General features: G+C 32.3%; 1 protein-coding gene across 1 annotated transcript in view; it reads right to left on the bottom strand.

The window, feature by feature from the left end:
- Positions 1–24,580, bottom strand: part of LOC139853779 (protein DETOXIFICATION 51-like) — an 84,390-nt gene extending 59,810 nt beyond the window's left edge. Inside the window, exon 1 of the mRNA XM_071843138.1 lies at positions 23,056–24,580. Coding sequence (XP_071699239.1) covers positions 23,056–24,580 — 1,525 coding nt within the window. The remainder of the gene's footprint in view (positions 1–23,055) is intronic.
- Positions 24,581–24,796: the final 216 nt, after the last annotated feature.

The following is a 24,796-nucleotide window of genomic DNA, read 5'->3' as shown; positions in this document are numbered from 1 at the left end:
CGATCGTTCTTTTATTAGATTTTTGTTAGGCGGTTCGATGCGCCACATGTCTTTACTGGACATGACTCAGGCTTTACGTATATATACGCCTGAGGAGTTAGCATCTGCCGATTGTAGAGGGTTGATACTAAACGGTAGAAAGATAGATGAAAATTTTGATACACACGGTGTGTGGAGTCAAATGACAAGCCATCACCGTTTCAAAGGGGGAAATTACTCTTATTTGGATATAGATAGAGCCGAATTAAGAGTGATTCATAGGTTTTTAGCTAATTCGATTACACAAAGGGGTAAGAACAAGGAAAAAGTAAATGAACAGGATTTGTTTTACCATATGTGTATTCGAGACCCACAAAGCGCTGTAAGTATACCGTATTGTGTGGGTTATTATTTATCAGCTATGGTTCGGGGGATGCGACCGCATAGCATAATAGGAGATGGTATTTTTATTACTTTGATTGGTGAATATCTCGGTGTGGATATAAGTCGGGGGGGATTATTAGTAGAAGAACCAGAACCCCGCGATACTATAGGTTTAAATGTATACCATGGTGCGAAAGTTTTGAAGAGGCGAAATAACGCCGCAGTACGATACCATGGTAGACATCCACAGGTGGAGAGAAACCAACAGCAAGGTGATAGTGCTCCAAATGAACATATATTTAGTATCAATATCCCTCCGATATGTAAAGATTTCAGTTGCAATTGTTCCATTTTCATGTAATATTCATTTATATTAAATAAGTGCGAAGACAAAAGGCGAAAACAACGAATTGAAGACGCAAAGGTCCAAAAAGCTCAAAAGTACAAGATACAATTAAAAAGGTTCAATTTATTGATAAGGAACGTCTAAAAATGACAAGAGTACAAGTTACGAAACGCAAAGTACAAAATATCTCAGCGTACGCAAGGACGTTCGAAAATCCGGAACCGGTACATGAACCAACTCTCAACGCTCGACGCAACGGAAAAAAAATTACGAGTCTACTATGTATATAAATATAATATAATATATAAATAATTATAAAAATTATTTATATATTATATATATTTAAATAAAAACCGTCGGCAGCCTTGGATCTTGAACTTGTGGGCTGGTTTTGGAACCTCCGCGACTTGCGGAGCTGGAAGGCCAAAATGGCCGCGACTCGCGGAGCAGTGAATTTCAGTTCTGGCTATAAAAGCTCTCGAGTTCTGCATGTAAAATAAAAAAAAAATAAATAATAATAATAATAATAATACTCCATAAGATAATAAATAAATAAATATATATATATATAGTATAGATTAGTGTTATATTAGATTAGTTCGGGTTATGTAAAGGTTATTTTACGGGTTTTTGAAGTCGAAACTCTGTCCGTGTAACACTACGCGATAAATAATCAATGTAAGCTATGTTCTCCTTTTTAAATTAATGTCTCGTAGCTAAGTTATTATTATGCTTATTTAAAATGAAGTAATCATGATGTTGGGCTAATTACTAAAATTGGGCAATTGGGCTTTGTACCATAATTGGGGTTTGGACAAAAGAACGACACTTGTGGAAATTAGACTATGGGCTATTAATGGGCTTTATATTTGTTTAACTAAATGATAGTTTGTTAATGTTAATATAAAGATCTACAATTGGGCGTCCCTATAAATTACCATATACACTCAATCGGACACGATGGGCGGGGTATTTATATGTACGAATAATCGTTCATTTAACCGGACACGGGAATGGATTAATAGCCACTAGAATAATTAAAACAGGGGTGAAATTACATTCAAGGGTAATTGGTGTAATTGTTAACAAAGTAGTAAAACCTTGGTTTACACGCAGTCGATAACCTGGTGTATTCATTAAACAAAGTATTAAAACCTTGTTACAATTCGAATCCCCAATTAGTTGGAATATTTAACTTCGGGTATAATAATAATTTGACGAGGACACTCGCACTTTATATTTATGACTGATGGACTGTTATGGACGAAAACCAGACGGACATATTAAATAATCCAGGACAAAGGACAATTAACCCATGGGCATAAAACTAAAATCAACACGTCAACCATCATGGTTACGGAAGTTTAAATAAGCATAATATATTTTATTTCATATTTCCTCGTACTTTTATTTATTGTCATTTTAATTATGGTTATTTATTTTATTGTTATTTAAATATCATCATTTACTATACGCTTCGCTTAAAATATAAATCGACAAACCGGTCATTAAACGGTAAACCCCCTTTTATATATTATTTTATATAATTATATATATTTTGTACAAATATAGTTGTTTAAAAATATAGTGTGCAATAAGCCCGCTCCCTGTGGAACGAACCGGACTTACTAAAAACTATACTACTCTACGATTAGGTACACTGCCTATAGTGTTGTAGCAAGGTTTAGGTATATCCATTTTGTAAATAAATAATTAAAACTTGTGTAATTTGTAACGTATTTCGTGTAAAATTAATAGTATTTTATATACACCTCGCTCGACATCAAGTTTTTGGCGCCGCTGCCGGGGACTCGGTGAAACGCTATATTTTTAATATATATTTGTATAAATATATTTTTAGAAAAACAATATAAAATTTATTAAAAAAAAAAAAAAAAAAAAAAACGTTTTACATCCTCCGCGACTTGCGGAGTTGTAAGGCAAGTGGAACCGCGACTCGCGGAGCCGCCCTGACGAGCTGACAGAAACCCTAAAATCGCATTAATTACGGATTATTATTTATTATTATTTAAACCTAATTAGTTTATTATTAATATAATTTAGTTTTAAGTTTTAATTAATTAGTTATAATTAATTATATTTAATTTTAATATATAAAAAATTAATACTTTTATAAAATATAAAAATAAAAATATAAAAATAATATTTTTATAAAAATTGTACTTTTTACAACTTTAAGTTTATTTTTATTTGTATAAAAAATAATATTTTTGTGTAATATTTGTATCGTTATTGTTCGTAGCTAGTTTTAAGTTCTAGTATTTTGCCGTAGCTTATTTTTATTTTTAGATTTTTAGGCTTTGCCGTAAAATCCCTTAAGTGCTTTTTCTTTAGACTAAGATTTAGGTGCTTTAGAATTTTGCGACGCAGTTTTTAGATTTTAGTGCCTAATTAAGTTATTGCCGTTTTGGATATAGAATTCCTGTAAGCTTTAATACATTTAAGCGCAACTTTTTAGATTTAATTTTTAGACTTTTAAGTTTCGACGCGCTCTTTTCTTATTTTTATTTTTCGACGTTTTTTTTCGACGCGCATTCTTTTTCTTTCTTATTTCTCAACGCTTTAGTTTTTAGGACTTAGAAATTTTCTCTATTTCTTATCTCAAACGGAAAGAAAAATTATTTAAGTGGTTAAATTAATGGACGTTGACAATTTTCTGCTTCGTAGTAATAGTTGGATTTGTTAGTGGCTGAGTTGTGAGCTTCCGATTTAAAGGGTTCTGGCTCCCTGCTGCATCTTTTGGCTATTCGAAACGTGGGCAAAAGCAGAAAAGTCTATTAATTGGACAACTTATATAAGTTTTTCTATTTTTATAACTAATAGGATAATTAGTAAATGCACCACATTGTAGCTAAAATCTGGCCATCGCAATAAAATGGAAAATTTTGAAAACAAGGCTATGGAAACTCTTTTTGATATCCGAAATCAATTAAATCAATACTCTCAAACGAGTGTTGATAAAAATTCATTCGGTCAATCTTGGATCACGAACGACGAAACACTAACTGGTTGTGAAATTTGTGGAGATTATCACTCAACATGGGAATGTTACTATTACGTTCCTATGGAAAATTACGCACCCACGGAACCTGAATGGAACGATTACGAAGAATACAATTCAAATTGGGATTATTCCCAAGAATATATCCAAACTCAACAACCAGAAGACGAGGAAAATTATGTGCCTGAAAATTCTTTAGATTATATGAAAATCAAACTCGAAGAACTCAATGCTCAAAATGAACAAATGAGAGAGTTTGTAAACCGGCAAGCTGAAACTCTATCAGACTACACACCTTTTGATCTGAGGAGTCGTGTGCAAGAAAATCTCATATCATCGAATTTTGATGAATTCGAGAGCTCCGAAATCACCAACTATCCCGATGATACTTTTTATTCAGTCTTACCAATTTCACAACATATCGACCCATTAGCCTCTACCGACGAAATCATCGATCCATCAATGGATAAAGAAGAAGTAAGGGTGACAAATTGGTACTCTTGGGAATACGATAACGTTGAAAATTTTACCCCCGAGGCCAAACCGAACTTCACCATTCCACAACCTTCCAACACAATATTCTCAATAGACGAGTCATCCACCGGAAATGAACTACGAGCTGTAATAGATAATGACACCTCGAATTTCACCCAATTGGGTAATAGAGGTGAAAACTTTGATCCTGAGAATAAAAGGAAGGAAATGTTAGGAATTGTCCACCCTATAGAAATATGTATGTCGGTGTATATCGATCCATTTGACCAAGAACCAGAAAAGAGACATATCCATTTACTAAAAGCTACACTTAAAAAAGAATTAAGTAGTGACAATCGGGTGGGTCTAAACTTTAAACCCATTGATATAATATATACCACCCGAGATGTAAATAACTGGCTCACTATTTTAATTCTTGGAACTTATTCTACTGACTTCACATATCGTCAGCTAAGTGTGGGGAAGTTTAACCCCACTTAACGTTAAATTAGGGGTTCGGGTTAGTGCATAACTCGTTAATAAACATGCATAATAAATTAGGGCAAAAGACGTATTTTTAAAGATTAGCAAACAGTTCAGAAAAGCAACCGTTTTTGAAGAAAAATATGTGTGATAAAACATGAAGGAATGAACGATGAGGCGCGCCATCTATCATTCGACGAGCTTTGTAATTACAAACTGGGTATTTTTAATTACTTTTCTACACTAATCACCCTCATGAATTTATAATTATAGTCTGATTTCATGTAAATGAGGGCATTGCATGATCTCAAGTGTGGGGAAGGGTTATAAATTCTCTCGGGTTTGCACTTAGTTTATTTGCCAAATTTTGTGAAAATTTGAAAAATTTTCAACTAAATGAAGTCAAAATCATGTTTATACATATTTATGAACGATGAAAACTAGGTGTTAATACCGAAATTATCGTTACCTCGGAAAGGACATAAATTGAGAAACACCCTAAAACGATTGAATTCATTTAAAATAGAATAAAGGAGAATAAAAAGGCAAAGAAAGAAACTAAGTGTGGGGAGAATGTACCAAGTTATTCAATTAAAAACTATCTATCACATGTTTCTGTAAAGTTTATTGCAAGTGCTTTTGTTTTGGACTAAATTAACTGTTTTACCCGATTTACTGTAATGAAAGATGGATCTACACGATGAATCAATTCCATCATTTAAAGGAAGTAAAGTCTTCCGAAAAAAGAAACGCGCTTCTTGATTTAGGTCATGAAGTTGTCGTCCAGACCAGCTGTAGGTTGACGAAAAATCTAGAAAAGTCATCTCTAAAATCAGCAGGAAATCCACGGACCTCAGCATCAAACAGGGTCGCCAAGTGGTCAGATTTATCCTAACCATGAGAAGGATTTATCTCGTACAATGGGGGGGCACCGTGCAAATTAGCTTGATAAGACTAATGAATCAGATCCCCAGAAAGGATAATCTCCTTAAAGATCAAAAATCAGCTTTTAAGCCTGATATTACTCAATCCTTGAGATTGACCTTAAAGATTGAGAATTCAAACTCATGGAATTCGATGATATCTAAACTCGAGCTTGAACGAGAAAATATTTTGATCAAAATTAAAACCGATTTGTTTTCTGAAAATTCATTTTCAATGCGTTCATTACCATTGAACGTAAAATCCTGGGAATTCAACAGAATTCATTAGGTCACCTGAACCAAATCGGGTGTCAACCGTAAGAACGGTGGTTGCATAGCATGGTCGGAGACAGGACCTTGTGCCAGACCGAAAAATCATAGGATGATCTTTACTATTGCTCCTACCAAGGATAGTACTAGCATCCGACACGTAATTAGACCATGAACAAATGCATGTCATTAGACATTGCCTTAACAGTTTCTTGTTCATCGCTTTCCTTTACAACCGGACGGTAGTTTACCGAAAGGTAATATACGGAACAAGTAAACTGGATGTGTGCTTTCCGATACCGGGATAGCAGTGGATTACACGAGCCTAAAAGTTTTTAGCCAAAATATTGATCCACAAATATATTTTGCAACACCAAAGAATGGATTAAATCAGAAAACTTGTCTAGGGTAAAAGCTAGATTGAATTTTCAAAAGATTAAATGTTTTCATAAAGATCCAATTTCCTTAAGGATCTACATTTTTATAGTCATGTGGGACTGTAAACCGCCTTTCAAATGTGCACTTTGCTTTGGAAACCGAAAGTAAATCGGCTATTTGATTGCAAGTGTCGTTGACCTAAACCCGAGGCAACTGTGGATGACACACCCACCTTTAACCATGGTTCTATCGTTACTATCATTGTTTATACCACCATATCAAAATCACTAATGTACAAAGTGTGATGAATAAAAAAGTAATTCATGTATGTTTTTATTTCAAGTTCTGTATTGCTTGAGGACAAGCAACGTTCAAGTGTGGGGATATTTGATAGTGCTCCAAATGAACATATATTTAGTATCAATATCCCTCCGATATGTAAAGATTTCAGTTGCAATTGTTCCATTTTCATGTAATATTCATTTATATTAAATAAGTGCGAAGACAAAAGGCGAAAACAACGAATTGAAGACGCAAAGGTCCAAAAAGCTCAAAAGTACAAGATACAATTAAAAAGGTTCAATTTATTGATAAGGAACGTCTAAAAGTGACAAGAGTACAAGTTACGAAACGCAAAGTACAAAATATCTCAGCGTACGCAAGGACGTTCGAAAATCCGGAACCGGTACATGAACCAACTCTCAACGCTCGACGCAACGGAAAAAAAAATTACGAGTCTACTATGTATATAAATATAATATAATATATAAATAATTATAAAAATTATTTATATATTATATATATTTAAATAAAAACCGTCGGCAGCCTTGGATCTTGAACTTGTGGGCTGGTTTTGGAACCTCCGCGACTTGCGGAGCTGGAAGGCCAAAATGGCCGCGACTCGCGGAGCAGTGAATTTCAGTTCTGGCTATAAAAGCTCTCGAGTTCTGCATGTAAAATAAAAAATAAATAAATAATAATAATAATAATAATACTCCATAAGATAATAAATAAATAAATATATATATATATAGTATATATTAGTGTTATATTAGATTAGTTCGGGTTATGTAAAGGTTATTTTACGGGTTTTTGAAGTCGAAACTCTGTCCGTGTAACACTACGCGATAAATAATCAATGTAAGCTATGTTCTCCTTTTTAAATTAATGTCTCGTAGCTAAGTTATTATTATGCTTATTTAAAATGAAGTAATCATGATGTTGGGCTAATTACTAAAATTGGGCAATTGGGCTTTGTACCATAATTGGGGTTTGGACAAAAGAACGACACTTGTGGAAATTAGACTATGGGCTATTAATGGGCTTTATATTTGTTTAACTAAATGATAGTTTGTTAATGTTAATATAAAGATCTACAATTGGGCGTCCCTATAAATTACCATATACACTCAATCGGACACGATGGGCGGGGTATTTATATGTACGAATAATCGTTCATTTAACCGGACACGGGAATGGATTAATAGCCACTAGAATAATTAAAACAGGGGTGAAATTACATTCAAGGGTAATTGGTGTAATTGTTAACAAAGTAGTAAAACCTTGGTTTACACGCAGTCGATAACCTGGTGTATTCATTAAACAAAGTATTAAAACCTTGTTACAATTCGAATCCCCAATTAGTTGGAATATTTAACTTCGGGTATAATAATAATTTGACGAGGACACTCGCACTTTATATTTATGACTGATGGACTGTTATGGACGAAAACCAGACGGACATATTAAATAATCCAGGACAAAGGACAATTAACCCATGGGCATAAAACTAAAATCAACACGTCAACCATCATGGTTACGGAAGTTTAAATAAGCATAATATATTTTATTTCATATTTCCTCGTACTTTTATTTATTGTCATTTTAATTATGGTTATTTATTTTATTGTTATTTAAATATCATCATTTACTATACGCTTCGCTTAAAATATAAATCGACAAACCGGTCATTAAACGGTAAACCCCCTTTTATATATTATTTTATATAATTATATATATTTTGTACAAATATAGTTGTTTAAAAATATAGTGTGCAATAAGCCCGCTCCCTGTGGAACGAACCGGACTTACTAAAAACTATACTACTCTACGATTAGGTACACTGCCTATAGTGTTGTAGCAAGGTTTAGGTATATCCATTTTGTAAATAAATAATTAAAACTTGTGTAATTTGTAACGTATTTCGTGTAAAATTAATAGTATTTTATATACACCTCGCTCGACATCACAAGGTAATGTAGGAGGGGGGAATGAGATGCAAGAAATGCAAAGGTTTATAGCTTCTCAGGAATACGAAAATGCTAGACAGAGAGCATTTGAAGATTGGCAAGTTCATCAGAACCAAATCATAGCTCATTGCCAACATATAGGTAGAAACTATATTCCTACACCGAAACCCATCTTCCCTCCTTGGTCTATAGAGATGCAGCCACCATATCCTACGTATAACCCTGCCGAAGCATTCTATAGCACCTATGGTTATGCCTGGAACCCCTATTGGTACCAGTATCATCCTTAGTATACTTAGTTTTATTTTTTTATTTTTTTTTTGTAATTTGTAATTATTGATACGTTTAATGCTTTTATTAATATTGTAATCATTTTTATAATTATCTAACTTTTATTCTTAGATTTTAATAATTTTTGAATGTGGGGTAATATACCAAACTTCAAAAATATGTATATATGTTTGCAGTTTATCTTATGTACACAACAGGGTAAAACAACGCATTTTCAAAGACTGGCATTAAGTTCAGCAAAAGCAACTAATTTTGACGACAAGATGCAAAATATATGTGAAATAACAACAAGACGGAATGAACCAATGATGTGCACCATTTATCATTCAGCAAACAAATGCCAATATATTTGGAAACTTTGGTAAAAATTTAATCATTTTCACACAAATCACCCTCAATAATTTAAATAATTACTGATTTCTTGCAAATGAGGGCATTGCAAGATCTTAAGTGTGGGAAGGGGTTAAATTCTTTCGGATTTTAAAATTTTTTACTTTATACACTTGGTTACCATTAAAAATACTAGTAAAGTAGTAGTTGTATTAGAATCTAGTGCTCTCTGATAATAAAGAACAGCCCTAGTCTTATATACTGACTACCCAATTCTAGTAAAATTTTAAAAAAAAAAATTTCAATTAAATGAACTCAAATTCATGTTTATACATACTTATGAACGATAAAACTAGGTTTTAACACCGAAATTATTGTTACCTCGGAAAGGACATAAATTGAGAAACAAACTAAAATGTTAAAATTCATTTAAAATGGAATAGAGGACGATAAAAAGGAAAATAAAAGCCAAGTGTGGGAAAATTTACCAAGTTATCTTAAACATATGTCACATATATCTGTAACAAATAACTGAAAATACTTTTGCTTTGGACTAAACTAAACTGTTTTACCCGATGAAAGAAAAGAAGAGATGGATCTACACGATGAATCAATTCCATCATTAAAAGAAAGTAAAGTCTTCCGAAAAAGAAACGCGCTTCTTGATCTAGGTCATGAAGTTGTCGTCCAGGCCAGCTGTAGGTTGACGAAAAATCCAGAAAAGTCATCACTAAAATCAGCAGGAAATCCACGGACCTCAGCATCAAACAGGGTCGCCAAGTGGTCAGATTTATCCTAACCATGAGAAGGATTTATCTCGTACAATGGGGGGGCACCATGCAAATTAGCTGGATAAGACTAATGAATCAGATCCCCAGAAAGGATAATCTCCTTAAAAATTAAAAATCAGCTTTTAAGACTGATATTATTCAATCCTAGAGATTGACCTTAAAGATTGAGAATTACAAACTCATGGAATTCAATGATATCTAAACTCGAGCTTGAACGAGAAAATATTTTGATCAAAATTACAAACCGATTTGTTTTCTGAAAACCCTATTTTCAATGCGTTCATTACCATTGAACGTTAAATCCTAGGAATTCACCTGGAATTCATTAGGTCACCTGAACTAAATTGGGTGTCAACCGTAAGAACGGTGGTTGCATAGCATGGTCAAAGACAGGACCTTGTGCCAGATCGAAAAATTATAAGGGTGAGCTTTACTATTGCTCCTACCAAGGATAGTAATTGCGTCCGACACGTTATAGACCATAATTAAAAGCATGTCAGGGGACATTGCCTTAACAGTTGCTTGTTCAACGCTTTCCTTTACAACCGGACGGTAGTTTACCGAAAGGTAATATACGGGACAAGTAAACTGGACGTGTTGCTTTCCAAATACAAGGTTAGCAAGTGGGTGACACAAAACCATAAGTTTTGAGCTAAAATTTTCAAATCTGAAACCCACCAAACCCACAAAAATATTTTGCAAACACCGGTAAAGGGTTATCCCGGAAAACTTATCTAGGGTAAAAACTAGATTTAATTTTCAAAAGATCAAATGTTTTCATAAAGATCCAATTTCCTTAATGGATCTAAATTTTTATAGTCATGTGGGACTGTAAACCATATCATTACTACCATTGTTTATATCACCGTATAGAAATCACTGATGTACAAAGTGTGAAGAATAAAGAAGTGATTCTAGTATTTCAAGACGATATTGCTTGAGGACAAGCAACGCTCAAGTGTGGGAATATTTGATAATGCTAAAAACGAACATATATTTCATAGCATTATTCCTCAAGAAAGACAAGCTTTTAATTGCAACTGTTCTATTTACAAGTGATATTCGTTTAAATAATAAAAGGTGAAGACAAAAGACAGATTCGACGAATTGAAGACGCAAATGACCAAAAAGCTCAAAAGTACAAAAGACAATCAAAAAGGTTCCAATTATTGATAAGAAACGTCTCGAAATTACAAGAGTACAAGATTCAAAACACAAAGTACAAGATATTAAATTGTACGCAAGGACGTTCGAAAATCCGGAACCGGGACCAGAGTCAACTCTTAACGCTCGACGCAACGGACTAAAAATTACAAGTTAACTATGTATATAAATATAATATAATATATAATTAATTATATTAATTATATATATATTATATTTATAAATAAAAACCGTCGGCAGAGAAAGACTCCAAAGTTGTGAGCTGTAATTTCATTCTCCGCGACTCGCAGAGTTTGAAGGCCAAAATGGCCGCGAGTCGCGGAGCCCCCAGTTTTAAAACTCCCTATAAAGCAAACCGAAATCTGATCATTTTCATCATCTTTTTTCTCCTCATTCATACGATATATTTATATTTATAATTTATATTTTAATTTTAATTTTAATTATAATTCTAATAATAAGGGTATGTTAGCGAATATTGTAAGGGTGTAAGTCGAAATTCTGTCCGTGTAACGCTACGCTATTTTTAATCATTGTAAGTTATGTTCAACTTTTTTATATTAATGTCTCGTAGCTAAGTTATTATTATGCTTATTTAAAACGAAGTAATCATGATGTTGGGCTAATTACTAAAATTGGGTAATTGGGCTTTGTACCATAATTGGGGCTTGGACAAAAGAACGACACTTGTGGAAATTAGACTATGGGCTATTAATGGGCTTTATATTTGTTTAACTAAATGATAGTTTGTTAATGTTAATATAAAGATTTACAATTGGGCGTCCCTATAAATTACCATATACACTCAATCGGACACGATGGGCGGGGTATTTATATGTACGAATAATCGTTCATTTAACCGGACACGGGAATGGATTAATAGCCACTAGAATAATTAAAACAGGGGTGAAATTATGTACAAAGGACACTTGGTATAATTGATAACAAAATATTAAAACCTTGGGTTACACTCAGTCGACATCCTAGTGTAATTATTAAACAAAGTATTAAAATCTTGTTACAGTTTAAGTCCCCAATTAGTTGGAATATTTAACTTCGGGTATAAGGATAATTTGACGAGGACACTCGCACTTTATATTTATGACTGATGGACTGTTATGGACAAAAACCAGACGGACATATTAAATAATCCAGGACAAAGGACAATTAACCCATGGGCATAAAACTAAAATCAACACGTCAAACATCATGATTACGGAAGTTTAAATAAGCATAATTCTTTTATTTCATATTTAATTTCCTTTATTTTATATTTAATTGCACTTCTAATTATCGCATTTTTATTGTTATTGTATTTAATTGCACTTTTAATTATCGTACTTTTTAATTATCGCAAGTTTATTTTATCGCACTTTTATTATTCGCAATTTCATTTATCGTTATTTACTTCATGCTTTAATTTAAGTCTTGAATTTATTTTTAATATTTTACATTTGGTTTTAACTGCGACTAAAGTTTTAAAATCGACAAACCGGTCATTAAACGGTAAAAACCCCCCTTTATAATAATAATATTACTTATATATATATTTGTATTTTTATAAAAGTAAACTAATATAGCGTTAAGCTTTGTTTAAAAAGATTCCCTGTGGAACGAACCGGACTTACTAAAAACTACACTACTGTACGATTAGGTACACTGCCTATAATGTTGTAGCAAGGTTTAAGTATATTCGTTCTCTAAATAAATAAATATCTTGTGTAAAAATTGTATCGTATTTAATAGTATTTTCTGCTAAAATTAATAACTATTTTATATCACTCCCCTACGACATCAGTATGACAATTCTCGTTACAAGATGTGGATGAGTATATGAATAAGGTTTCAATGAATATAATGATTTTTATTTTATTTTTTTATTTATTTTTTTTTTTGGAAAGTCCAAATTCATTGAAGTTGTTGGTAAGTTTTACTGCTAATGTGGTGGAATATAAACGGTTCCCCGGTAACGATGATGACAGGCAAACTTGGCTAATTTGAAAAAGAGTTACAATGTTATTTTCGGTAATAACAATGCCAAAGGAGCTAGCACAGACACGTGTTAAACGTTTACTCAGGTTCCGAGTGTTTTTAGGTGCATAACTATATGCATCAATCTTTTCTTCTGTAGATGAAGTGCGGTTGGTTTATCCTCTTGATTGAGATGTTTTCAAGAATCATGAAAGGTTTGAACGCAGATTGTAATCGTCAAGATACAAATGAGGTTTAAGATGAAATCAAATGGCAAACTTGAAAAATGTTTAGTTTCATATGTATATAATCAATATTTTAATTCATTTTAATTGTCCAATGTTATTAGTCCACAGTCGATAGTCCACAGTTAACAGTCCAATAATTCATATATAGTTTAATATATAATATTCGAATTAATTAATACGTATCGTGACCCGTGTACATGTCTCAGACTCGATCACAACTCAAAGTATATATATTATTATAGAATCAACCTCAACCCTGTATAGCTAACTCGATCATTACTGCATATAGAGTGTCTATGGTTATTCCAAATAATATATATAGATGCGTCAATATGATATGTCAAAACTTTGTATACGTGTCCCGATATTTAAAGTGCGTAAAATAAATAACAGAAATTAAATAACAAAAAATAAAATTAAGAGAATTTAAATTGCGATAAATAAATTGCGATAATTAAACTGCAATAATTAAATGTAATAAGGAATTAACAGTTAGATAGGAACAGTTAGCTAGGACTTTGTTAGCGTGGATTCTTAACAGAATTTCTCATAGTTAATTTGTTTGTTTCTAACAAATTTTATTTTGTCCAATGTTTTCTTCATTATACCACTTGTTGGATTCTGATAGGTCAAAATCCAAATATGAAATTGAATGAAAATGGTTATTCTGTGATGAACGGATTCGTACTTATGTGGTTGTAAGTAGGATAGTAAATGACTGTTGAATCAGATTCGAAGAATGTACAGTGTAACTTATTAATGTGAACTCTAAATATTCCTCGGGTATTACCTACCCATTAAAATATTTTCACCATTAACAGTTTGTACAAAAGAATTTTTAATTACAATCTTTATATATATATATATATATATATATATATATATATATATATATATATATATATATATATATATATATTTTCTTCAGATGTAATCATGGATTTAATGAGTTAATATGATTTTAATCTCATTTGATTTATCGTTAGAACTAGAATATATAATCTCTAAAACATTAGAGATTACATAATCGTCATGTCGAACGAAGATAAATGATGTAGAACGTCATGTAGAACGAAGATTGTCGATGTAGGTCATCATGTAGTATGATGATTATGCTGGAGGTACAGACTGTGAGTTTGAGGCGTGCAATGTTGAGGCTTGTATTGCGGATGTTGCTGTTGGTGGTACTGGTGTTTCCGGTGCTATTGCTGAAGCTGGTAGGTTTTGCACCATGTTTTCCAAATTGATTACTCAGATGCGAAGCTCGTTGACTTCTCCGATTACTCCGGGATGATTGACGGTTGTAACAAGCGGATGAATAAGGTTGAGAATTTTTGGATATCATATAATCATTGCGAGATATCCTGGAAATGAGGGTGAATATGGTGTTTCAGACAGGTTCGTCGATAAGTGCTTCAGGTTTTTCACCAAGAGGTGAATTTGGTTGGTGGAAGGGATCGTCTTCTTCGCTTCTCCATTGATTAAGTCGGCTACGAACCCATCAGATGAATTGGTTGATTCATTCTGGTGACACTGCTTTCGGAGCTTAGGTGAAACTCCATATCGAAATTCGAGGGACTTGAACTAGTGGCGAATTCCATTTCGTTTCAATTGAATGAAGGATTTTTCGATATGAAATGACTTTCGGGTATCAGATAGTATTCTAATTACATAGAATATCTATATATATAGAACAAAAGATTGCGTAGATTACGGAGGAATTTATGGAATATATCAGGCAAAGTTTACAGTAACAGATACGCTAAGATATGAATTTTGTCTATACACTATTCATGCAATCCAGGCAGTAAGATATGTCTAGATTAAGAATGATAAGCAAGTGATTCTCTAAGAATGATAAGCAGGCAATTTTCGACACGAAATGATAAGCAAAACTTTTGACATGAAGACACGGTCGAAGTCCAGACCCACTAATGTATCTAAACAACTATCAGTTAGACACACTAATGCAAGACCTGGTTCGCTAAGACCACCGCTCTGATACCAACTGAAATGCCCCGTTCATATTGATTATAAATGATTCATAATAGTTGATTACATCACGAGGTGCTTGACCTCTATATGATACAATTTTACAAACATTGCATTCGTTTTTAAAAGACAAACTTTCATTTCATCGAAAGTTGACGGCATGCATACCATTTCATAATATATCCATCTATAATTGACTTAATAATAATCTTGATAAACTCAACGACTCGAATGCAACGTCTTTTGAAATATGTCATGATCGACTCCAAATAATATCTCTAAAATGATCAAATGCACAGTGGAAGATTTCTTTCATACCTGAGAATAAACATGCTTTCAAGTGTCAATCAAGGTTGGTGAGTTCATTAGTTTATCATAATCAATCATTTTCATCATTTTAATAGACCACAAGATTTTCATTTCCATTTCTCATAAATATACGTCCAATGCATAGAGAAAAAAATAATCATTCATATGGTGAACACCTGCTAACCGACATTAACAAAATGCATATAAGAATATCTCCTATCATTCCGGGAAATCCTTTGGACATGATAAAAATGAATTCAAAGTACTAAAGCATCTGTTACTTTGGATGGGGTTCGTTAGGCCAATAGATCTATCTTTAGGATTCGCGTCAATTAGTAGATCGGTTTACTAATTCTTAGGTTACCAAGCAAAAGGGGTATATTCGGCTTCGATCATTCACCCATATAGTTTCAATTACTTGTGTCTATTTCGTAAAACATTTATAAAAGCAGCGCATGTATTCTCAGTCCCAAAAATATATATTGCAAAAGCATTTAAAAAGGGAGTAATAAAACTCACAATACTGTATTTTGTAGTAAAAATACATATGACGATATTGAACAAGTGTAGGGTTGGCCTTGGATTCACGAACCTATATCATTTATATATATATATATATATATATATATATATATATATATATATATATATATATATATATATATATATATATATATATATATATATATATATATATTAACACACATAATTGTAATCGAATAAAATTATATATTATTAGTGATCTACTTGTTATTTTAGTAACTTATGTGTTTCATTAATAACTTAATTAACTCTAAAAAAATAAATATAAATATAGTTATGTAATATATTTTTCTTATATATACCATAATTATTTAGTAAATTAATAATAATAATCTTAAGAGTGATAATGAAAATAATAATTTTGATAATAATAGCCGTTTTGTTTGTAGTGATAATAATACTGTAATAATAATAATAATAATAATATTAATGATAATAATATTGATAATAAAAGTAATGTGGATTAAATTATATAAAAATCAGGTTAATGAAAATAATAATAAAGGTAGTAATAATGATAATAATAATGATAGTTTTAATAATAATGATACTACTAATAATGTTCTTTAATGATAATACTAATACTAATGTTAATAATAATAATAAAAATTTTAAGATCATGTTAATACTAATAATAATAATAATACTAATAGTAATAATAACTATAATAATAATAATAATAATAATAATAATAATAATAATAATAATAATAATAATAATAATAATAATAATACTTAATGATAATACTATTAATTATACTAATAATCATATTACTAATATTAGTGATAATAATAATTAACTTAATAACAACAACAATTAATAGTAATAATAACAATAAAAATAATAATACTAGAAACTACCTTTAAAAGCTTTTTCCTAAAAAGAATGCCTCAGACAGGGCTCGAACCCCCGACCTCTCGTATAACACAAACACTCCTCACCATTCATCTGCGATTTCATTTCTGTTATTATGAGGATTTTATTTTTATTTTTAAATTATTTTCTGTTTTCACCTTATTCTTCTTAAAACTAATCGAGCAAATGATACTCGATAATCATAACCACTTCATCATCAACATACATTACCATCATCTTAATCATCACTACTTATCATCATAAATATCATTATGCACCGTCATCTTATTTTCATTCTCGAATCATTGTATCATCACCATTCATAATTTCATGTTTACGGTTTCATCATCATAATCGTCTAACATCATTCAACATGATCATGAAATCGTACTAGGAAGTGGGTTGGTGTTGAATAAGTTAGTTTGCCAGGTTTAGTTCGAACAATGAAATTAAAAAAAAAACGATGGTTATTGATGACTCAATAGCATCCCAACGGTAATGGCCCAAGAACATTAGGAGCCCGAGTGGTATTTAGTGGCTCAAGAACATCAAAAGTCCAAGTGAATGTTCATAAAAGGAATCGGCCCAATACCTGACAGCCCAAATATGTAAATTCGTGGCCTGTTCGATTTTTCCTGAATCTCGACGAGAAATAAAAAAGAGTACAGCAGTTAACATCTTTTAAGTAATTCTTCTTATCGGCCATCAAGTCTCATATAGCTCCACATGTATGCTTTAATATTATAAATAAGCATGTTGACAAGCTTTTTAATAGAGACCATATTTAATACATCCCACTTGATAATCTTTAACTATGAATATAATCAACTTGTTGCATCAGTTTCTTTTCATTCCTACATGTTTTATCTTCTTTCATCGATGGTTGAATATAAGTTGAAACAGAGACGTGATGCAGTAGCCAAAGTAGTTGTAAGGTAGTGATTGGTGACGGTTATGAAGGAAATAAACGAAAGTTGCTGCAGTAGTAATTTAACAAGCTTCGGATTATGAAAAATAATCATGCAGAAGCAAATGAAAGTGTTTGATTGTGACAGAAAACGATAGCAGATAAAAAAATGTTCAAATGGGTTTGGTTGTTTATGGTGTTTCACGAAGAAGTGAGAGAAAATTAACGAGAGAGAGAGAGATATGGTTGCTCAAGGTGGTTATGGTGGTGGTCCGGCTACTCGATGGTTGGTTGAACAAGACACAAACAATAGTATGGCAGTTGATAAGTTAAGTGGTGGTGGTGTTTTTTTGTTGAATCAAAACAGGAGAGAAAATAAATATATCGAACATGTGATTCAGGTTCGATGTGGTGGTGATGGTTGATATGTTTTAAACGGGTTTGAAGTGGTGAGTATTGTAAATTGGTGATTGTTCCCGATGGTTGATGTCGGTTATAGGTGGAAGTGGTCATGGTTATGACTATGATCTTGGGTCGAGTAAAAACAAGAGACAGAGTACGTACCGATTTTAATGTTATATGTATGTAAATGTGGTTTTGATGATGATAACTTCGGTTAGAAAATAGCAAGGATAACGATGGTGATGATTTGAGGTGTGGCGGTTGTAACAAGAGAGAGAGAAAGAAAGATGATGTTTGTTCGTGGTGGTGTGGTCGGTTGCAGGTGGTGGTGAACCGAAGATGATGGTGGTCTGGTGAGTGTGGTGGTGTCGTGTGGCTCGAAGTGTGGTTGTCGGTGGATGAGTCAAGGTGATAATGGTGTAAGTGAAGATGGAGTGGTTTATAGTCTACATGCTATATGATAATATATATATACCTATAAGTTTTTAAAGATGCAAATGAAAACTGTGTAATTTCAATCATACACGAACAGTGAAGTGGAGGAATAAATATCTCGAGTGTCCAGCTACCATTTTGTATTATTGCTGCCGACAGTTTAGTCGGAGTGCGATATCGTGTCCCGTTGATTAATTTAGTGGCGGATAACAGTCTTCAAAAAAAATCTCAAAATTTTAAATTAACTATATTTATTTATTTTGGTCATTATGATATAAAATTCGTGCATTAATTATTAAATAAAAATTACATTAATTATTCTCTCCCAATCCCAAGTAAAATATGAAAAGTTTTAAAATTCAACAAATGGTTCCTAAATGTATCTTTAATGAGCTTAAAATTTATAGAACTTATATTCGGATCACCGTTTATTTTAAAATAATATCAGTTTGAATTTAACTTGTTTAATATCAATCGGAACATCAATGAGTATTACAATTATTTAATATTTATTTTTAATATACTTTATTTGTATATAGATATGTTTTAAATAATAATTATTATTTTTACATAATTAATTTCTAACAATTACATCATAAATTATATTTCAGATCATATATATATTTATTTAAATATATACATACCTATTTATAAATAGTTGTTCGTGAATCGTCGGAAATAGTCAAAGGGTAATTTGAATAATTGAATATAGTTTTCAAAATTTTCGAGACTCAACATTACAGACTTTGCTTATCGTGTCGAAATCAAATAAAGATTAAGTTTAAATTTACTTGGAAATTCCCGGGTCGTCACATCAGTGCTTCATCCGTACAGTTTATGGTTCTTTCCCAGATCTGTATGGTCGAGTTTCTGTGATGATATTTGAACTGTTTCGAATCTGTTTTGTTTAAATATACTTGTTTGTCATGCTTAATGATTAGATAACATGATTTTAGGGTTGATTAGTACTTGATCCAACGATCTATTATCCGATTCATGCTACTTGTTTAGATCTAGTCCATCAAACTTGTTAAATTGAATTGCATGTAACTAAGTTAAATAGCATAATAGTGATAAACTTGTTTAGTTGGAATTACACTTATATAATAGAGTTTGATATTGTTAGGCTTAGACGAAGATCCTCTGTTTGGACGTGTTTAATTAATGATTGCATGAAAACTAAGTAGTAATTGACTTTCAGCTAGTAACTTGAGCTGATCTACTTGATGTTTAATAGCTTATATAATTTGTCAGTCTATTTGCATGTTAATCCGCATCATAAGGTTGATTAGTCATGCACATCACATGTCTAGTATATGCTTTAAGTCCTGCTTATTAAATGATATGCAACACTTGTCTTAACCTGCTTAGGGATAATAATTGGTCTATGATTGTTATCTTGATTTGTGTTAATATAAGTTATGAAACTTTCCTAATATGATTCTCGTATGAGTTAATCGTTCATGTAGCTGCTTTTATTTATAATTGTTTAATTTGAATCTTTACTTTCTTGTTTTATTTTGTTATTGTGTTTATCTCAAATCATCTCTTTCCTAAGAGATAAGAATCTATCCAATAAAAGACATAAAAATATCCTTAGTTCTTTAATAAGAGCTAAGTTATAAACAACTTATAACGCATCTATGCTCTCTTGGGACGATAACCTAAAATACTAGCTCTGATCGGGTTTTGTTGCTCGTTAGGGTGTTAAAAGTGTAATAATAAAGGTTATATAAATTTAAAACAACCTTACAGAATTAATTGAGTTTATCAAACAATTATTGTTATGACTTATAGATAGAAATGTGTCAAAAATGTGATATGGTAGATTTTTGAGACCGCCTGTTGCATAGTTGTTAAATAAAACCATTCAAACTTACTTGGTTCTCTAACTGATATGGTAGATTTTTGAGCCCGTGTGTTCCATTATTTTTTCAACACGTTTTGAATTTCTATCAAATTATTACTTATGAACTCGTGCGTTGCACAAATGTTGTAAATTTATGTTTCGCATTATCGAGTTTCGGGCCCGTGCCATAAACCCTAAACGCAAAACACTAAACCTTACCCTAACCCTAAACTCTAAATCGGGCTAAATTTTGAAAAAAAAACTTCACATAAGATGCTAAAAAAGCTCCAAGAATAACATTCATCACGATGAATGTTATCAGGAATAATTACTCATGATGTATGTTATTAGTTATTTTTCAAGCGTTTTCCTGCTAAAATAACAACATTTATCACAATGTGTCTTTGTTAAATGTTCATATTTTCTCTAAACGGGATTCACCCAAAACCCTAATTCCTAAACTCTAAATCTGGTTAAATTTTGAAAAAAAACTTTACATAAGATGAAAAAAAAAAGCTCCAAGAATAACATTCATCACGATGAATGATGTATGTTATCAGTTATTTCTTTAAGCATTTTTCCCGCTAAGATAATAACATTTATCACAAAGTATTTTTTTTAAGTGTTGATATTTTCACCTAATATTAATATTTGTGGAAAAATTAAAAAAAACGATAAAAAATTTTACTTCTCTTTTTCCCCCAAAAAAGTGCTTCTTTCTTGATTACTCTCATATATATATGTATATATATATATATATATATATATATATATATATATATATATATATATATATATATATATATATATATACATATAGTGTGTTTTAATCAAGAGGGAAGTACTTTTTTGGGAGGAAGTGGGAGAAAGTAAGTTTTTTTTTCTTTCATTTTTTTGAGATTTTTTTTCAAACATTAAGATCACATGAAAATATAAACATTTTAAAAAGACACTTTGTAATAAATATTTTTTATTTTTGGCGAAAAAATGCTCGAAAAAATAAATGATAATATACATAACATAAAATGTTTTAATTAAAGTTTGTTTTTTAAGGGTTTAGAAAGTAGGGTTTAGGGTTTATAAATTAGGGTTTAGGGTTTAGATTAAATTTTTAACACGAGCGGTTTAGAGTTTTGGGTTTAGGGACTAAACTCAAAACACGAGTTTAGGGTTTTGAGTTTAGGGACTAAACCAAAAACACTAAACCCTAAACCTTAAATCCTAAACATCTAAATCGGGTTAAATATTGAAAAAATAACTTCACATAAGATGAAATAATAAACGATGAAAAAAACTATAATTAAAACATTACCTGTTATCATTTATTTCTTCGAGCGTTTTTTTATTAAAATAATGACATTTATTACAAAGTATCTTTTTTAATGTTCATTTTCATGTGATCTTAATGTTTAAATTTTCTTCTTTTTTAAAAATTACTTTCCCCCACTTTTTCTAGAAAAAGTGATTCCCTCGATGATGATCCTATATAGTTATATACACTAATATAAGGTGGTGAAGCAACGAAGCATTGCTTCAACGGTACCCGGCCCTTGTGATCCCATCGATCCCATATATGTAAGTGTTGGAACAATGACTTCACGCAGGCTCGAATCTGGGCGCTGGCATATTGTGGTGATTTATGGGTGAAGGTGTTTCGCCAGGCTCCAGTGGGCTACGGGGGACCGCTGGATGGGTTGACAAAGTCAACATAAAAATTGATTTCAGGGCTTGCATATCCCTGCCGAAACATATGTTTTGGAACAACAATATAAGGTGGTGATTTTCATGTGTTTGTCTCCCTACTTGCATCTTTTTATTAATACATTATAAAACAATATCTTAACTTTTGACATGATTAACAATTTAACATTATTTAATTTAACTTAACATTATAACAAGATTAATTAAGACTAACTTATATGTATGATTTATAGTTATTATAAATTTTTTGGAGTTATATAGCTTCTATCGTCTTTTGTAACATGGTTACCCACAAAACTTTAATTTATGATGATCATTATTGTGAGAGTTGAATTCAGTATAATTGATCTATTCTGTGTAACCATATAAGTTATTAGAATAAATCTATAACAAGATTCATTGATTGACGTCTTGATATTTTCATAAGAGTTTTTATTTTAGGTGAGTAGATAATAGATAATAAAGAGTCCGAATCGGTTACGAAATAATTGAATTGGACCACATATGTAAATAAAAATACTCATGTTTCAAGAAAAACCTACTCCAATTAAGTTTCTAGATTAAATAGTGTAATTAAAACCGTTTTGAGATGAGTACACTAAAGTAATCATTTGACCTAATTAATAACGGTGTAAATCATGCCACTGTTTAACGTAATACAATTATTTTAATTACATTCAACTAAGTACCGTTACACTTTATAACTACTTAAAAAGTCAACCAAATAACTAAATCGTCATTGTTAGGAGACAGTTATACATATCGGTGGCTCATTTTCATTGTTACAATCTAAAACACAAGGTGCAATATCAATTTCCCCAATTGTACCATTCTTGCATGTTAATATCTCTGCTTTCATTACTTCTTGTTCCCAATTTATGTTCCCAACCACATACAACATAAGCCCAGCACAACAAACCTGGGCTGCAAGAAGCCCATCCCAAAGCCCAACAAACCCAATCCTAAGCCCAAACCCTAGACCAACGGCAACAGGCATTCCAATAATGTAAAATGCCCCAAGGTTCACATTAGCTGCGGTAGCGGGCCGGGCTACTCCACGCAAAACCCCGCATCCAACGGTCTGTAGACAGTTCCCTAGCTCACATAGCCCGATAATCGGTAGTGCATTAGACGTTAACAGTAGTATATTTAGATCATTTGTGAACATTTGGGCCCATGTTCTTTTCATTAATGTAGTGAATATTATTGCGGATAAGCCCATTAGCCCTGCCAACAATAAGGATACTAACGCAGAGATACGGGCCTTATCGGGCCTATTAGCCCCAATCTCGTTTCCTACACGGGTCGAAACTGCAAACCCAAGCGATGATGGAAAAACATACAAAAACGAAGTGGTTTGGATCAATACGCCCATAGACGCCTCTGAGGATTTCGGGTCAACAAGGAGCCCACATAGCAAAATCATGATTTCATAGTACCACCATTCGAGACAAACCGAAACGCAACTCGGTAATGCCAAACGAATCATGGATTGCCACCCGGTTAAACACTCTTGGGTCGGGTTAGCCCATGTAGGCAAATGCAACCCGGCCCACCACACGTAAACCACCAACACAACCAAAACAACAAAGTTTGACACCGAGGACGCAGTGGCTACACCCGCCACGCCAAAACGGAGACGCAAAACCAACATGTAGTTTAAAGGTAATTGGACCGCAGTACCGATTAGTGTGGCTATCGTTACGGGGTACGTGATACCTTGAGCCCGAAGATAAATCCGGGTCGGGTGGATAAATGAGTTGGACAATAAATCGGGTATGGAAAATATCAAATAAGTTTGGGACAAACGTGTAATGTTGGGATCTTGATGTAAATAAATTAAAATGCGTGACGAATTTAGCCATAGAAATGTTATAGGTATGGAGACAACAAGTAGGAAAATAACGGTTCGATGTAACGTAATAGATATAAGTTTACGTTTGTGGGCCCCAAAAGCTTGTGAACAAAGTGGCTCCATACCAAGAGCCAAGCCGGATAAAACAGAATAGCCGGTTATGTTAGCGAAAGCAATGGCTAATGAGCCAGCGGCTAGCTCGGTATTAGTGTTGCTTAGGTGGCCGAGGAACAACATAGATACGATGGACCGCGTGTAGAGGATTAGAGCCGTGAGGCCTATTGGTGATGAGAGTTTAAAGAGAGATTTAGCTTCATGGATTGCTTGTGTAAGTGTAGGAATGTTTTCGGGTGGTGGTGGTTGGTGCGGTGGCGATGGTGGTGGTAGACAGTCGGAAAACTTCATGGTGGTGGTGGTTTTTTGTGACATTGATGTAGAGAGAAAAAGTGGAAATCTCAAAATGATATTTGTCATGATAGTTTTGAGTCTATATATGAAGTGTTTATATAGAAGTAAGTTATATAAATGGTTATGATCATTAGGTAATGTAACAGAAAGTATTACTATAAAGACTCCTTACTATAAAGTTGGTAGTGAGAGTGTAAATGTGTGTTTTGATAATTTGTTAACTTTTAAATATAAATA

This window comes from Rutidosis leptorrhynchoides, chromosome 6, assembly GCF_046630445.1.
Source record: "Rutidosis leptorrhynchoides isolate AG116_Rl617_1_P2 chromosome 6, CSIRO_AGI_Rlap_v1, whole genome shotgun sequence".
Taxonomy (NCBI): Eukaryota; Viridiplantae; Streptophyta; class Magnoliopsida; order Asterales; family Asteraceae; genus Rutidosis; species Rutidosis leptorrhynchoides.
The sequence above is the reverse complement of the archived record's forward strand: the minus strand, read 5'-3'. Positions and strand labels throughout refer to the sequence as shown.